The sequence below is a fragment of the Zootoca vivipara genome, chromosome 13, assembly GCF_963506605.1.
Source record: "Zootoca vivipara chromosome 13, rZooViv1.1, whole genome shotgun sequence".
NCBI lineage: Eukaryota > Metazoa > Chordata > Lepidosauria > Squamata > Lacertidae > Zootoca > Zootoca vivipara.
Genome location: NC_083288.1, coordinates 37,986,060 through 38,004,423, shown reverse-complemented (window position 1 = coordinate 38,004,423; position 18,364 = coordinate 37,986,060). Strand labels below are relative to the sequence as shown.

At 48.8% G+C, this 18,364-nt stretch overlaps 1 protein-coding gene across 2 annotated transcripts; it reads right to left on the bottom strand.

Annotated features, from left to right (window-relative positions):
• Positions 1–653: 653 nt before the first annotated feature.
• On the bottom strand, positions 654–18,050 carry PRRT2 (proline rich transmembrane protein 2). 2 transcript variants are annotated; one of them, XM_035137243.2, is made up of 5 exons: positions 17,312–18,050; positions 9,181–9,259; positions 7,685–8,333; positions 6,178–6,310; positions 654–3,876 (listed from the first exon to the last, which is right to left on the bottom strand). In XM_035137243.2, the coding sequence occupies exons 3-5, from the start codon at positions 8,318–8,320 to the stop codon at positions 3,866–3,868; spliced, it is 780 nt and encodes a 259-aa protein (XP_034993134.1). In that variant the 5' UTR covers positions 8,321–8,333; positions 9,181–9,259; positions 17,312–18,050; the 3' UTR covers positions 654–3,865. The 2 variants fall into 2 exon arrangements, with proteins under 2 accessions (XP_034993134.1, XP_060137650.1); XM_060281667.1 differs by lacking the exon at positions 654–3,876 and having other exon boundaries at positions 5,944–6,310.
• Positions 18,051–18,364: the final 314 nt, after the last annotated feature.

Below are 18,364 nucleotides of genomic sequence, written 5' to 3'. Positions count from 1 at the left end.
CCGCCATTCACCTGCCAGCCCCCTCACCCCTTTCCTGACCCCTTTCCCCCTCAAAGCCTCCTTCCTATTGACTCCCGCACCATAGTACACTCTGAGCTCTCTCCTCCCTTCCAAGTTTCTGATTCACCCCCTCAACTTTCCCTCCCCCCAAATATAAGCATATAAAAACATGCATATTAGAATACTTGCATTTCAACATCAAAATACAACAGCTTTCCCCTGCCATCCCTTCCCACCTTAGAGAGTTGCAGTCTCCAGGAAGCGAGAGAAAAACAACAAAATTGCCCTGCCTTCTACACCATGCAGCCATCAAAGGGAGAGCAAAATTGTTATTTTTCTGAGGGATAGTTGAGGGAAGGTCAGAGGTTAATAATTCGTGCAGATGGGATTAACGGGGGGAGGAGTTTAAGGTCACCCCCCTCACCCTAAATAAAGCCCTGTGACATCCTCCGAGCACAGATTTTAAAGGAGGAGGCCATTATACCACCCCTTCCCCCATATTCCCACCCCACCCCTTCCCCAGCCCCATTGAATAACAGTCTGAGAAACAAAGCGAAAAATTAGTCACATTGTGCCGGGTGAAAATTCGTGTCTGACACACACACAATTCTTTGCTGGTGCCCTTCCCCCACCCACCCCACCCACCCAGTTGTCTCTGTCCAGTAACATACACAGTTGTCCATCAGGCCCTTTAAAAATAGTTGTGTCGTTGTTGTTGTTTGGTATGGAGTGTATGCTCTCTCGTGTATTCCTCCGTCCGTGAAGTACAGTTCGACTCTTCTCTACCAGCGCCCCTTTCGTGTTCTGTTGGTCTTAACACTCTTCTCCAGCCTTTCGCTCCTCGGGGTTCGCTCCTATCTGCTTCCCTTTGCAGGACACCCAACACACACACAGTTCCTCTTCCAGCGGATTTTAAACTGGCCTGGGTCATCATTTTCACATCCAGAGGGAGTTTGTAGCCTTTGGTGCTTCCTTCGCCCATTCCACACACTCTCCCGCACCACCAGCTGATCTCCTACATTAGCCTTTCATTCTGTTAATTCTGTGTATATAACTTTCCCCATCCAGCAGTTTTCCAACTTGTTTTCGGGGGGGGGGGGGTATCTTATCACACATCTCTCTCAGTCTCTCTCTCACTCACACATTTCTGCTTCAAGGCTCTTTTCTTGGCCTTGGTGTTTTCTCACTCCTTAGTTCCTGCTCTGTTTCTTTTGTCAGGAATGTGCAATTGCTGACCTCCCCTATCCAATACATTTTCTGCCTTTCAAAAATGGCCTCGTGCCAGAACTGAGCAAACTCGTTCAGATTTCCTGGTGTGGATGGTGAACTAAATGCCAAAGGGCTTGGCCTAAACAGCCTTCCATGCCCTCCTAACTGCTTCCATTGCCTCCAGTCTGCCCTGTTGCTGCCCTAAATCCATGCCATCTTGGGATAAAGAAAGGATATAAATAAGCAAACATCTCAGCTGACTCCCACCCCAACCAGATACTTTCAGTTTCTCTTAATCAGTGTTCGGCCAAGCTTCACTACTCCTAAATAGCCACATATGCCAGCATGACAAACACCAAAATAGCTTAAAGACTAACCAATGTATTATGGCATAAATGTAGTTCGTGGACGTTTATGCCATGGCATTTGATGGCCTTTCAGGTGCCACAAGGCCCTTAGTCTTGCAGCAAAAGAAACAAAACAACTATTATTTATAGTGCTTTTTTCTTCTGTTACCATGTTAAGTCGGGTTTGAGAAGAAACACAGGGAATGTGGGCTAGGGGTAAACAGGATGCCCTTTGGATAAGGACATCATGAAAACCACACAAAAACCATGCGCATGCCCGTGGTGAATCAAATGTGCTTCGAAATGCCATGAGTAGGCATCCCCGCTGCTCTGAAAATGTAAACACAACAGAGGATTGTCTCACCTCAAAGACTAATTTATTGCTGCATAAGCTTCTGTAGACTAGAGTCTACCTCATCAGATGAATGGAGTATACATAATTGGGAGACAGGACAAATATGAGCAAGATCGGAGGGAAATGTGCTGAAAAAGTACAGGCTGTGACAGCTGTCAATGCCCAAATAAATGCGTCACCAAAGCTGTGCTGATGGTAACACCTACATCCTGGCATTGGTAAGCTAAATGTATTAATTGGCTTACCGAGGTCAGGACGCCTGCATTATCATCAATACTACTTTGTCAACTAGCTTGCCTACATTTTATGTCATTGTCACAATCTGAACTTTTTGCTCTGCCCTCACTCCTCACCCCGCCCTTTAGATGTGCCTGCAAACTCAGGTTACCACTGGATTCATCTGTACATGACAGCTTAAGCCACAACACACCATTATTCTTTTAAGGGGCCACAGACCTCTTCTGTTGCATTTGCTGCAACAGACTAACAAGGCTACCCCTCTAGAAATGGCTAGACAGCTTGCTTTTTCCTGCTTCCATTTCCATGTTCCACTTTCCTTTTCCCTGTTGAAGAACCCTATGCAACCCAACACCTTGTGGCCCTGCTCTAATACCAGCAACTGGTCTTCAGAAAAAGAGATACCTTGGCCCATGCTCTTTCTTTTTCTGAATGGGGCGCCTACTAATACTGTTCTCTATCCTTCCCAGTTTCATTCATTCCAGCAACTTTCTCATGTAAAAAATGCAGCAGCAGCAGCTTTTCTATTCCTTCATGATTGGTGGGTTTTTGTTCCCCCGTTGGCTCATTTGCCATTCTTCCAACTTCTTGAGCGGCCCTTTTTTTCCTTCCTCCTCTTTTGTACTTGAGCCTTCAGCTTGGAGAGGAACGTCACCTCCCCCCCCCCATAAAACCCACCACCAGTCTTACCAGTCTGTTCCCTTCTTTGCAAGGCCCTTGGCTCATTCTTTCTCCTCCATTGCCTCGTCCACGATTTCCACTTTCACGCTCCGACTTCCACCGGTCCCATTTGTTAGAATCATTTTGCTCAGTGCTGTATTCCCTTGCCATTGATTTTATTCATTTCTCCAGCCAATACCATAAATTTCACTGTCGTTCTCTTTCCTGTTGAGTGGCTGGGTGATGGATTCGGTTATACAAGCCAACCTCCACGCCTATGTATGTGTGTGTGTGTGCCACCAGATCCAGGCAGCTTTGGCCTCCTTGTTAGCACACCTCCTCTGACGTAACAGTTAACTCGCTACTACAAACTCCCACCTGCAAAACGCCCAGTGGGCTCTGGTGGGCTCTTCCCTGCTTGTTCCTGCTTGCTGTCTTTGTAAACATGACGGATGAGAGCAGGAGACCCAAGAAGTGTTTCCTCTCTTGCTGCTGCTGGTTCTGTCCATTTGTTCCCAGCAAACATGTAAACATGCTCCCCACCTCCTTCCCAGGGGGGTGGGGAAAAAGAGCTTTTCTCCGGCAGGTTCTTGTAAACATGGAATATCGAAAGAGTTTTATTTGCTGTCGAAATTTGGCAGTGGATGGAAGATGGGCAGATGGGTCATTGGTTGAACAGATGACTGGATGGATGGAAGGAGAGCGAGAGAGAGTGCAGAGAGAGGGAGAAAATGGCGGAGAGGAAAGAGGAGGTAAGAATATCTCCCCATCTAATTTTTGTTTCCTTTTTCCTGTTTCACCTTATTTTTGGTTAGCTAAAATCCCTAGAAGGATGGGACACATGCAAGCATGACAAAGACGTTGCTTCTCTCGGTTTCGCTCTCTCGTGTCCCTCTCTCTTTCTCTCTCTCTCTCATCTCCATTCTTGTGCTCCTGTTTCTGCATGGTTCAGAGATGGGTGGGGACATGGGATGGATGTTCTGGACTCATGCTGGCTCCCAGCTCCAAAGATGAACGTTTCGGTGCTAGGGATGAAGTGGCAGGTTGAGTGCCATCTTCACTGGAACACTGAGGGCCGGGTGGGGAAGGAGAGGGGTTCAGGGAGAGGGGGGAGGAACAGGGGCAAGTAGGGTTGGGGTTGGGGGAGCGGAATAAGAACACAGGGAAGGAGAACAGAAGAAGGAGATTTTTACTACCTGGAAAGAAACATGAAGGGGAAAACATTTTCACACATGCCCCAATTCAACCTCCCCACATCTGGCTTCCGCTAGAATCTGGAGCATGTGGGAACAGGTCATCGGGAAAGCAACATGGAGGCTAAGGAGGCAACGTCAAGGGAAGGTCTGATGCAGGGGTCCCCAAACTAAGGCCCGGGAGCCGGATGCGGCCCAATCGCCTTCTAAATCCGGCCCGCGGATGGTCTGGGAATCAGCATGTTTTTACATGAGTAGAATGTGTTATTTTATTTTAAATGCATCTCTGGGTTATTTGTGGGGCTGCCTGGTGTTTTTACATGAGTAGAATGTGTCCTTATATTTAAAATGCATCTCTGGGTTATTTGTGGGGCACAGGAATTCATTCATTTCCCCCCCCAAAAAAATATAGTCCGGCCCCCCCACAAGGTCTGAGGGACAGTGAACCGGCCCCCTGATGAAAAAGTTTGCTGACCCCTGTCAGATGGATGCACTTATTTTCTCCTTTTTTTGTTTTTGGCTGCTTTAGGTATGCTGGCAGTAGGAAGCAGGGAAGTTAGGATGGGAAAGGGTTCTGAGGAGACATTGGTAGTTATGAAGATGGCCTGCTGCGTAGAATTAGGGCCAAGGTTGTGGTTGAAGGCCAAGGCCGACATAACCTTATGAAAAGCACTGTGTAATGTGAGGGGAGGGGAGGCTGTAGCCATCCAAATGTTTTTGGGATTCCCATTTCCGTCAGCCTTGGTCTGAGTTAGTGGGAGTTGTAAGATCTGGAGGAAACATCTGGAGGTCCACAAGTTCCCCATATCTGGGACAATGTGTAATAATTCTGAAGGGGGGGAAAGCAATAGCTCTGCTCGGGGAGGGGGGTAGCTCTGAGGGGAGGACATGAAAAGCAGAGCATACAGCAAAAGGGAGAAAACTGACCATTTCAAGGAGCTGCCATTTTCCCCAGAGGGTTAGGAAGAAAATGGAGGTGTTGGGGACAACTTTATGAGGAAAAGAAAAGCTCTTTTCTTTTGAGAAGGGAAGGCATGGAACCCGCCTCACTCCTCGGGTCACAGTGATCCTGAATTGCTCTCCTGAACTCTCAGAATACTTTTGTAAGTGTACACAGCAGGATATCAAAGGGGTCGGAGAGGCAGTCCCTTTCTTTGATTTGGTTACTACCCCCCCAACCCCCCCCACACCTTTCACACTCTTCTTGAGTGCCAATAATAGGACAAGGGGGACTGGCAACAAAATGTTGTGGCGTGGAGTGCCATGCTTCCTCCATCCCATCCTGCCACGCCCACCCTCGGCTTTCCTTCCCAACAGACACAGCATTCATGATTTCTGAGCATGCTTAGCCCTTCCTAGGCTCCTTCGGTTTGGGGGCTTAATGAGGTTTTATTCTATTCCCCCCCCCCAACATCATCTCCTGCAAAATTCCACAAACTTGCTGATCCCTCCCCCTTTTTCCCCTCAGAAGACCCACTTTGGCTACAGAATTAACTTAGCACCTGCATTATATATGTATATTATCTATCCACCGATAAGCCTCTCTCTTAAGAAGGGAAACTCTTACAAAAGTAGCCAATTTGGAGCAGCTTCCCCTTACTTTAAGCAGCCCCCTCTATTCCATTGGCTCAGACAGAGGCCACAGTCTGATACAAACATATATTCCTGACTAGAAATTGCACCATCTATTTATTTATTTCATATAAATTTATATACCCCTTGACTATGAAGTTAAATCGATTTACAACAATACTTCTGTGACTAAGCGCTGAGTGCCGTGGCAGATGCAGACTTTTTAAACGGTAATATTAAGGATTCTAAGAATAATATATTCTACTCTGACCTGATGGTGTACCACAGGTCTCAGGTCCCTCTCAAAAGCACTCAGACAATCAGGATCCAGCCCAAATACGCTGTCAGGTGGCGTGTGTGCAAATGAGCCACCATTAGCGTTTCCATCCCACTACGTCCCATAATGCTTTGCTAAGCCCCTTCTCTGGCCAAATTGATCACAAATGCTACTTTTTTCAAAAACCCAAAAATCCCTGGAATCCTATTCTGCCGGTTTCTTTGTACTGCAGCAGAAGACTGGGCAAGGGGGTTAGAGCTTACAGGACAAAATGTTTAAACAAGATTTCTAGAGTCCTCTCCACCCCCTGGTTCTCGAGATACTCACCTCCGAAGTTGATGGCGCAAGATGCCACGATGATGAGCACTCCCCCGACCAATGCGACAATACTCAGCAGCTTCGCTACCCGTCCCAGGCGCCGGGCCCCGTCAATGTCTCCTTGCTGGAAGCTGTTCCGGGACTGGCGAGGAATTAGGAAAGGAAAAAGAGGAGCAAGGGTTTGAGGATTGTCCCAGAATACCTAATAGAAGTAGCAGCCTTTTGGTTAAAGGAAGAACAGGGAGAATTGGAAGGGAAGGGAGAATTGGAAGGGAAAACTCTACACTTGACTACAATGTTAGAGGAAAATGGGGGCCCTCGGCATGGTGCCAACAACACCCCCAACACCCACCCACACCCAAGGCAGTGTGTGCTTTCTTCTGCTTCTGCTGCTATGGCAGCAGTAGCAGCCCCTGCCTTCTGCTGTAGATTTCATAGATCTATAGGCTGGGGCCACCGTATTCATCAAGAAAGCAGGCAGTCACCACAGACGATACCACTAAAACAGCCATCCAGGGGGTCAGCGGGGAGGTGAATGGCAGCAGAGCTGGGTCAGGCCGGCGAGGGGCCCTTCTGAACCCCTGGGGCCCTTGCCCACTGCCTCACCTGCCTGGCTGCTGGGGAAAGAGCCAGAGCTGTGCTGTCCCAGGCTAGGTCCTCAGCACCTTCAACCAAAGGCATCTTTGGCAGCAGGGGAGGGGAAGGACCTTTGGCAAAGAGCCTGTCAATCCGCCGCCAGTTCAAGGGGACAGCAGCCTCAGTGCATGTGGTTTGGGAGAGGACCTAATGTTAAGTCAATGGCAAGAAGCCAAGAAGTTGAGATCCTTCTTGGCTGCTGCTTGGATAGAAGCCGTCTCTGAGCTTCCTAGTGGAAGAACGAGACATAGGAAAACAGAATTCACGCCTGTGATCCTTCCGCCTGGAAGTAAACCTCGAGTAGCTCAACGGAACTTACTTCTGAGTAGACACGGAAAGGATTGCACAGCGAGAGGCTCGTAGGGTGGTAGCGGGTGCCCAAAATGAATTTGGGTGGACTGTGAATGGCCAGCCGGCACGAGCTGCCAAACCTATTTTGTTACATTTAGCGGGTTTTACCAAATAGGAGACCTGAAGGAAACTTTCTAGTTGGTTGGTCGACTCTCGGAGGGGTGTCCCAGACCGACTTCTCGTGTGGGTAGATTTACCTGTGAGGAGGTGCTGCAGCCTGAGATTTTAAGCAGCAGGCTGAGCCACCTCCGAGTTAATGGCCTTGCTCCTTGGCTGAGGAGGGGATTGACTGACAAGGGGCAAACGAAAGAGAAAAGTGACAAGGAAGAGACAGCCTTGGTGCTGGTGGGTGTATCAAAGCAGCAGGTGGCTCTCCTAGTGTTCCAGGACACACAAAACAAATACAGAGAGAGAGAGAGAGAGAGAGAGAGAGAGAGAGAGAGAGAGAGAGAGAGAGAGAGAGAGAGAGAGAGAGAGAGAGAGAGAGAGAGAGAGAGAGAGAGAGAGGTGCCGCTGCCTTTGCACTTACCATGACAGAATACACAAAGGCGACAATGTTGATAGGCCAGATTGGGCAGAAACAGGAGAGGGCAGCAATGAATATGTAGTCTCTGGGTTTCTCCCCAGCTTCACCAGCTGCCGATCCTGTTGCAGAGGCCTGCCGGCTCAGGCTGGCACGTGGAGACCCTGCGGATCCCGCTAAGTGCACCTGAGACCCGGACAAACTGCCCCTCACGACATGCCTTGGGCCGCCATTGACGCTGTGCTGAGGCTTCAGGTCATTCAACGACGCCGACTTGGAGCGGGCTGGGGGGCTAGTGGGTGGGGCCGGGGTGGTCCCTATCTCATCAACTGAGCCAGCCCTAATCCCCGGGGGGTCCCCATTCTCCTGCGGCTCCCCCACCGTCTCCTCCTCAATGGTCACCGTCACCATCACAGGCGATGCGGGGGTCTCTGGGCCTTTGGGGCTCTTGGGTGGGGACTGTGGCTTAGGCTGCTCCTCCAGCTTCCCCTGCTCATTCTCCTTCTCCTCCTCCTCCTGCTGCTGCTGCTGCTGGGCATATTCCTCAGGCTTCCCCTGCTCCTGCTCCTGCTTCTCCTCCTCCTTCTTCCCTTGCTGCTCCTGTTCTGGGGGAGCCTCGTTCTTCTCAGCGTCGTCCGACATGGCAGGCAGCTACCTGGATTAGAGGGGAATTAGAGGAGGGGGAATGTTCAGGGTGGAGAAGCAGCCATCTTTCCCCTCCCCTCCCTGGCACTGGGTTGAACCTGATCTGCAGAACCAAAGTCCAGGGCCAATGGACCAGTGCTTCTCAACTTGCAGGCAAGTTCCCAGAGTCCTTCAACCCCATAGCAGCCTTCAGTGTCCCTTTGAACTGTCTAAAGCAGGGATGAGTAATTTGATGGCCTTCAGAGGCGGCTGTGTTCCATTTCTCATCATTCCTGGCTGGGCTGGAGATACCCCCTCCCAGTGCTTTTTTTAAAAAATTAAAAAATGTTTAGGGGTACTCTCATTTTCCTACTCATATTGAAATACTGTCCCTCAATGAGGCCAAACTTAGATTCACAATATGTTTAGGGGTATGCGTACCCCTGCATACCCCCCCCCCCAGGAAAAAAAGTCTAAAGCAATGCGTGGATCAGGTTGATGTGCAAAAAGGTTGACCAACTTATCAATGGCTGCAAAAATTGTGACAGCTGCATATGGGGGAGGGAGGAAATAACCCTGCCTCTCTTCTATGTGATTGGTTTTTTATAGGATATGGGATGTCGCTGCGAAAATTGCTACTTCCTTTTAGATACGTGCTCAAGAGAAATAAAGTATATGATGCTCAGTTTATAAAGAAAGGTGAATGGCTTTTAGCATGTTATGGAAATATGAATTCAGTCGTGATGCAAGGTTTTCGTTTATTTTAATTGCTCCTATATATGGAATAACATAAGAGGTGCTATTCATTGAGCAATAATTCATAGCTACTGTACATGCCTTTCTAACAACACAATTATTTCATAATATATAATACATACTAAAATATGAACCAGGGGTCAGCAAACTTTTTCAGCAGGGGGCCGGTTCACTGTCCCTCAGACCTTGTGGGGGGCCGGACTATATTTTGGAGAAAAAAAATGAATGAATTCCTGTGCCCCACAAATAACCCAGAGATGCATTTTAAATATAAGGACACATTCTACTCATGTAAAAACACCAGGCAGCCCCACGAATAACCCAGAGATGCATTTTAAATAAAATAACACATTCTACTCATGTAAAAACATGCTGATTCCCGGACTGTCCATGGGCCGGATTTAGAAGGCGATTGGGCCGCATCCAGCCCCCGGGCCTTAGTTTGGGAACCCCTGATTATGAACAGAATGCCTCTGAATTTGTGCTTTCCCTTTCACCTAAGCAGCTTCAGGCAGGTCTTCCAGCACCAAAGATTGGGGGTTAGTATTTATTTCCTTCTCTTTCAGCAATCTTGAGCCCAGCATTTTATTTTTATTTTTATTTACTGTGTAATGGGTGGCACCCATCCAGGTGAGGACATTCACTCAACAAGGCCAACCCAAGACACTCTGCTGCCTGAGGCAAAATAAAACATTGCAACCCCTCTGGATCTCACTTCAGCACTGACAATGGGACTCACATCTGAGTCAGCAGGCTAGTTTAGCAGGGCGCTGTGTGACATACATTGCTCTACCTTCAACAGAGAGAGGTGGCTGGGAGGTTCAGAAAGAACAGTCAAGGATGACACCACTGCCCACCCCCCTGTGACACCTGAGGCAGTTTCCTCACTCTGCCTCATGATCCAGTTGGCCCCACCACCCAAACATAACACCATCACTACCGTCATCATCTTTCCAACCCAATATTGCCATTCCACTGAATGGCACATGCACTGTTAGAAATTAGCCAGGCGCCAGGCGCGTTTTGCCACTGGTGTGGTTCCAATAGCAACTACGTGGAGATTTCTGGGTGCCAGGTTGGCATCCACAGTTTAAAAACCTCTCCCTTAGTCCACTGTTTATTCCATTTCCATTTCCACTGTGTGTGTTTCTCCTCCTTGCATACTGGGACAAGTGAATTGTTGTGAGAGCAAGCTACAGTCAAGTAACGTAGATGAGATCATAGAATCATAGAACTGTAGCATTGGAAAGGACCCCGAGGATCATCCAGTCCAGCCCCCTGGAGAATAGACATTCCGTTGTGGCGGCTGTAACCTAGATTCAAGAGGCCATTTGACACCTTGCTTATATATCTGAGTTTCTAGCACTGGGCACGTGTCAATCTAAGTGACGCACAGAGCCCTTCTGTTACCGTGAGAACAACCTGGCTCCAATATATCTAAAGAGCCCCCGCGGACCCTTTACTGTTTTGTCCCATCATGATCTACAAGAAGGACTAAGAAACTACTTATTACTTCATGAAAAGCATTTGCATTCCGCCTTTCATTTCATGGAGAAGCTTGTGTGGGAGACGTGTGTTTTTAGTTGCCAGTGGGAGCACCTAACAGTTGGCACATCTCCAGAGGTAACTCATTTCACACAAGTTGGGAGCCTGCATGGGGGAGGTCTTCCCTGCAGTACCATTTAGCGGACCTAGGAAACCTGTGGCGCACTTAACAGGACCTCCTCCACAGACTGCATTTATATAAAATTTCACCCAGTTTCTTATTTGGCAGAAATTCAGATTCAGCTTTTACGTTGCCCTTGGAAATGAACTTGGAGGAATGCTTAATGAAGAGCCTAGCGCTGCCAACAAACCCGTAAGGCAGTAATGTTAAGCATAAACTCAAGGTGCCATTTCAGATCTCAGTAGCGGGTGGATGAGGGTGAGAAAGAGATTTAAGTGCTTGGGAGACCACCTTAGCCTTAGCAGCTGGTTTGTGGAAACCTTCCTAGTTAAATTGCAAAAAGCGAAACAAAAAACAACAACATGCACACATAAAAAAAAATTCCTTCCAATAGCACCTTAGAGACCAACTAAGTTTGTTATTGGTATGAGCTTTCGTGTGCATGCACACTTCTTCACTATGCACACATACTTTAAGACATACCATTGCATAAAGGAAAATTGTTAAGTGTGTGTGTGTGTGTGTACAGTGTAATCTATGTTGTGATTCTTTCTTCTTTTATACTTCACAGTAACTATGACAGTTTTTATTTACAGAGCATAAAGACCTGCCTCATCCCTTTTTGAATGCAAAGAGATTTGTCTCTCTGGCAAGCGCACCTTGTATGCATCTCTATTCCGTTGCTTAACAATGGGCTACATAGCGTACCGAACCAGAGAATGGGCTCGAGAGCAGCTAAGTGCTCTATCACATGGAGCCGTCCCTGAATGCCGTCCCTAACGCCAACACTCCAGATTCAATATCTATGCTTTCCTCTTTCCAGAAACAAAACTGGGCAAAGCAGTCTTTGAAAGCTGACCTAAGGAGGTAGAAATGGAATTCAAACAAGAAATAAATGCTCCCGTTTTAAATCAATAAAGTAGCTGCAAACACTAGCCTACTTGAAAACACACACCAAAACAATTATTATCAGTGACATGCACAAAACTAAAGGCATCCTTTTGCCCAAGGCACAGCTCTTAGGAATTGTGAGGAGGGCTAAGTACAAATGGAAATATCGGGGGGGGGGGGGTGCGCTTTCGCCCTCTGAAAATATCAGGCATTAAACTGGAGGCTCTGGTCAGTGGAGCACTTCACACGTAAAACGGACTCCCTGACAGGGCCCTATAGCCAAAGGCAGCTCCTTTGCAAATGTACCTCTATGATGCATATTTGCAAGCAGGTGTTTATTGCATTCCTTTCTAAAAATGCCCTGCGTAAACTGGCCTTCTGGGCTGCCTGCACCACAGCTATCAGTGCAAACAAGTGGACCTGCCATTCATCTTTGGCTGATACGCCACCTATACCTGGAAGCTGCCTTAGACCAGATCAGACTATCAGGTATTTTCCCCACTGACTGGGGGCAGCTCTCCAGGAAGGAGCCTTTTCCCAGTCCTTACCTGGAGCTGCTGGGGATTGAACCTAAGATCTTCTGCATGCAAAGCAGATGCTCTTCCAGCTGAGCTACGGTTGTTCACCTACCGCTGGGAGATCAAGGCACTGTTGTGCATGCTTTGGTGGCTTCCAGATTAGAGCCCTCTGAAGCCCTCCACATGTGCTTGAAGATAGTTTGGAAACTTCAGCTAGCGGAAAATGCAGCAGTAGCAACTCACCTGCAGACAGAGGTATGCCACTGTTCTTACATATCACCTAATTGAGACATCTACCCTTAAAATCCTAGAGGTTTAGAGTCCTCGTAACTTCTTAAGATCTTCTGATGAAGATCTGTTGCTGATGGCCTATGGAGAGGTTGGATTCACTCCCAAATAAGGGCAGCGTCTTCTCAGTCGCAGCTCTGGTGTTCTGGGAACTCTTTATGAGACAGGTGAACAGTTTCTCCCTTGCTGTCTTCCTAAAACTGAGCTAAAATGTTTATTTTTTTCCAGAAAGCCTTTAGAAATCAGTTGGTTTGTTATGCTTTGTTTATTTGCTGCCCTAAGCTCCTGCTAAAACTGTTGTGGCTTTTATCATTATCGATGTTTGTTGGTATACAGTTTTTGTGATTAAAATCATAGGCCACGGTGCAGGGTTTTGTTTTGGTTTTTTTAAAAAAGAGATGCACACGTGATAACATAAACAACAGTACTTCCTAGTGGGCGTCCTGTGATCTGTTGGGACACTCCCCTGGCACGTGCTGTAGTGCCTCTATACCGGTAGTTGTGTAACACCAAAGAAGATTCTCATCATATATCGGGCTGTTAACTGCAAAGCATCATCAGAAGACACAAGGTGTCCCAAATGAATGTGTGAAAGCAGAGCTGTATGCATGATTATTTACATTTCTATGCTGTTTTCCTTCCATCATAGAATTCAATATGATGTACATCTCCCATCCAGGCAGTGACCAGACCCAGATGTGTTTAGTTTCATTGCGTGGTGGCCTTCAGACTGCACCCTAGAGCTCACAAAAGTCAGATGAGACCAAGTCAAAGGACACACACAAACACACACACACACAACTCCAAAACATCCAGTGTAACAAATACCTTGCATCGGATTATCAGGAACTGGAAATGATCTGGACAGTTCACATCTGATCCAAGGAGAGAGACTGTAGAACTGGTATGCAGAACCAAGAGCATCTTTCGCCACAGTGAGATGAGCAATACAGGAGTAGACTCTCACTACATACAGGGAATGTGTATGCAGAATTGAACTGCGGGTTGGTATTGGAGGGGAGCAGTAGGGGGCGGAACCATATTGAATTATATTAAATTTATTGTTTCTGCAGAGCATAAATTAAATCTTGGCAGGCATAATTATTCCATCAGACTCCTTCCTAGGTCATGCTAGCCTCTGCTTAGGTGAGTTATCACTAATCTCCACCCTAAAACCCTTTCCACCAGAGTCTACACAACTTAATTTCAGGGCGGGAACTGACCAACCTTGGTCCCCCTCTTCTTTTCCCCTTCCTTCAGTTCAGTTCTTTGACAGAGGATAGACCATATGAGTGATGCTGTGGGTTGATAATCTTCAACAAAAGATGTTACAACTTCTGCACTTTAGGTCTGACCTACCTCTCGAAGAACTGGGGCGCTTGGCCTGGACACAGTATACTGCAATGTTAAAATGTGCAAAGACAATGCAATTTTAGAAGGTGTGATCAGTTGCAGGGAGAGGGAGAGGGCATGGATCATCGGAAGAAAATAGAAAGCTAGAGGGAGCTGGTACGTATAGATCTTGTAGAGAGGAAAAGGGAAACCTTAACTATGTGAAGGGCACCAAATCACATGGGAGGGAGAGGAGGGGAGGGGGTAGGATGGATGGGGAAGCCCCATGGGCCATCTCTGACCTACAGGCCAGAGGTATCTCCCCCCACAGCTGGCAGACTGTGCTAATTTCCCTGTGGATACCACCGGGACTGATGCCGATTCAAATGGAACTTACTCTCACAGGTAAATGTGCATACGATTTGCAGGCAGACTTTGGCTTTATTATGCTTAGACTTCAGAGCACAATCCATTGGGAAGGTTTCCTGCACAAGCACCACTGAAATTAATGGGAAATACGAAATATATTCTTTGGAGGGAAGCAACAACCAGGGGAAATTTAGAGTTCTTCTCTAGTGGCATCAATGGGTTAGAAAATCATATGTCAAGGATGCAGGAGGCTGTGTTCATGCATTCCTTCCTACAATCTGGCCAAATGGTTCGCCAAAGCTGTTTTAGCCCCCCATCCTCTCGTTGTTTGTAAGAGGGAAGAGTGGCAGGGATGTGTGGTTTTTTTCCCCCCACTTAAGAAAGTGCTACAACAATTGTCATGATATACTGGTTCTCATTACCATGTTCCTGCTTCCTGACTGACACACTCTTTGAACGAGACACAGACAGACAACATGATTAAAACACTGGCTGGCACAAGGATGCCATAACAGATTCTCTGACTGACACAGCCATCCGATTATTATGGATCCCGGAGACATGGAACACCTCCACACGACCAAGGCAGTTGTGCTTGACATCCTGCTCCTTGTTGATCCACATAGTGCAACAGGCATCCACACAATTTCTCCAGTACCCATTCAGCAGGCACACCGAGAAGGCTGACATGTGGCACGGCCACCACTTTGTGCGATTCAGACGCACAGAGACCTGATTTGTTCCCGAGGCAGATTATTATTTAATGGCAAACCCTAATGCAATGGGCACTGATCCTTAAAACCGTTACCTTATTTCCACACACTTTCATGTGCCCTGCACACATTTTGATTGCCTGCTGTGCAGCAGATGTAACCACAGCAGTAAATCCTGGGCCATCACATAGAGATCTTTGCCTGACACCTCCAATTAGCCTGACCAGCCGATCTCTGTGTTTGACATCCTCAACGATTCCTTCCCAGCTACTGGCTCTGGCAACCAGCTGCTGCCTTCCTCAAACGGAGGAGGCTGATTCCCCCATCTGTTGAAGCCGTACACCATTGAAATCATCTGACAGGCCCCATGGTCAAGCCGTCAATGGTCTCACCCACTCTCTCCTTCACCCACCCACAGCCTTGCCATTACATCACATCCTTGGTCCACTGCTAAGCATTTTCTCTTATAAGGACACACACACACACACACACACACACACACACACACACACACACAACATAGTGCTGATGCAGACTCTCCTTTGACTTAGGGTAGTTCTGTGTGCTTTGTCCCTTGCCAGTCCGGCCTCTGCAAGCAGTCACACATTATGCTTGCTGCAAAGATGGTCCTGCCAAGAGACCTATTAGGTGGCTTGCTTAAGGAGAGCCGTTGGTCTTCCGACAGGTTCTTCTGCCAAACAGAATGGGAATTATTGTACATTAAAGCATGCAAGCATCATAAAATCATCTAAGTCTCGTTTATACCGCAGGTAGCTGAGGAGCGAGCTTGGAAACCAGCTGGGGGGCCACACATCATAAAAATAGTGCTTGACCCTACCTTGGAAGGAATTTCCTTTCTCGGATAAATCACCAGTTTTGGGACAGAGGATCTCACGTGTGAATGTGTCCTGTGCTTTACATAGGCAACATGCCTCCCTCCCTTCCCTTTCTCTAAGACCACACCCAACTGGGCAAACCCACCTTGGCGTCCCCTCTACCAGAGCGGCCCCTCTCTTTGGGCTGCTTCCACACACCCAAGCCCCACACAGTCCCTCCTTCTCCCTCTTCCTGTACCAGGGGCAGTTTCTCGTTCACAGCATCCATCCACGATCACCTTCCCACCACCCAAACCGCCTCCCTTGGTGACTCCCGCTTCTATCCTTCATCTTATCCCTGGTGGGAGCTCACCTCCACAAATCCTTCTCTCCTCGCCTGTTTTGCCTCACTGTTTACGCCCCCCTCTCCCCCTCCTCCCAGTGACTTCACTCCCCGCATCCAACTTCCCTAGACCACACGACCAACGCCTTCTGCTACCAAGGACAGCTCCTTGCAACCCTTTTCTAACTCTGAGACGCGTCTGCATCCACTCCTCCTCACATCCACCCCGGTCCCCAGCTTCAAAGGGGGAAAGCAACCCCCCTTCTTCAACCTCCCAGCCATTCACTGCCCCCTTGCTCCCTTTCAGAGAGACTTATGGGGAGAAATCCTACACGGGTCTACTCAGCAGCTGGTCCCACTGAATTCCTTGGGACTTTCTTCCAGGAAAGAGAGTATCGGATTGTAGTTTAGCAAAGGCTCGCCACAGCCCTCCCCCCTGCCCCCTTTCCTCCTAAACACCCACTGCCCTCGCCCTCCCCCCTCAATTTATTTCCAACTTCCCTATCACGCCCTCCTTCTTTCACACCCATTTCTGAGCAAGGCTGTGCCAGAGCTTCTCCACACTCAGCCTCCCTCTCCCACCTCCCTTAGCCAGCCCGTCCAACTCTTCGACCCATTTCTCTTGTTAAGAAACACACACGCGCGCGTACACCCGGGATCAAGACCCTCCAACATCTCCCCCAACCCCAAAACCAGCTTTCTTCCTCCTCCCTCCCGCTGCCACCCTCCTTTCCTTCTCCATTCCCTTTATCCCATTTCTGTGCCCAGCAGCCGGCGAGGGGATTCGGTTGCCCTACATATCCACCCCCACCCACTACTCCCTCCCGCTGCCCCGCCCTCACTTCACATCCCCCCCACACCCACCACCAGATGCCTCCATGAACCCCCCATCTTCCAGCCCCCCATCTGCATCGCCACCCCTTGGAGAGTGCCCCTCGCTCCCATTTTCCCGTTCACACCCATCTCCACCTGCTCCCTTCAGCACCCCCTTCTCCCCCGCCCGCTTGCCGCAGCACCGGTATCCTTTTAGATAAAGAGGGTTTGGGGGGGTTAAGGATGGACCAAGGCAGGGTCTCTCTTCTCCTACCTGGGCTCCTGGCTGTGTCCAGTTGGCAGAAGGGGGTGGGGTGGGCAAATGGCTGGCAAGATTAGTGCCCCCCCTTACGCACACATCACACCCCTCCCTCTTTCTACTGTATCCCTCCTTCTCTCCCCTCCCCTTCTCTCCCTGGCTTCAGAGGGAGGAATAGATGGGAAAATGCAGCCTCCGCCCCCCTTCCCTCCCCACCCCACAAACCCACCCCTCTTACTTGCTCACTCGGCAGCTTTGTCTGCAAAGACGCCCCTTCCCCTCCCTTTGCACTAGTGTGTGCATCAAATGGTCTAATCGACCCTGCTTCTTCCAAGGCAAGCTGGTTGAGGTTGGGGGGAGGGAGTTGTGGTTTGGGTTTTATGAAGAATCAGCTGATCGGGCGGGGGCAAGACATTAGCAGAAATGGTGTTGGTACTGGAAGCGTCCCACATATTCTGTATCTCCTCTCCACCTCAACCCCCCTGGAATAGACCAAAACTTCACGTCAGCAAGCCACAAGTGCAATGAGCATCAAAGGACTGAGAAGTCCCAGCACCGCCACCATTGCCTCCTCCTCCTCAGGGACTGCCCAGAGGCACAAATGTGTGCTGAATAAAAATGGGCGCTGGCATGGGGGTTGAAGGGTGCCTGGAAAGACCCTATGGGTGGGACCAGAGGGTGCAGGACTGAAGGGGATCCCAGGCTGGGCGAAGGAGGGAGAGAAACTGTGCCCTCCGCCCAGCTGAGCTCAGCAAGCTGATGTGGGAAATTTTCCTGCACCAATCTGTTTTTGGGGAATCCTGGCTCCACAGCCCTCCCTCCTCCCCCTCCGGGAGAAAATTATATAAAATCTCTCGCTTCCAGTTTCTCATCCATTATTTATAACCTGCCCCGGCTGCTGCACAAGGGAGGGAGGAAAGAGCCCACAATTAACCCGCCTCGCTCACACCATGCCACAGCTCCGGTGCAGCATTTGCTGTCTACCAACCAGCAAGCAACCCCACCGCCACTGCTGCCGCCACCACCACCACCACCCAGATGTCCAGCCACAAGGCAGCATTTGCTCCTTCTCCTATAAAGGGGAGTTTGATGCAGCAACCATGAAAAAAAGAGAAGAGATCCTCCTGGGTAATCACAGGAAGTAAGGAAGTGCATTGGGAAACCCACTTAGAGCTGAGAACTGCGACCCGGTGCCAGATCCATTAGACATTTTAAATAGGCATAAAGGTCCTGAGAGGAGATTCTGATGGTTTAAGGAGGTAGGTAGAGCAAGAGAGACCAGGAAACATAATACTTCCC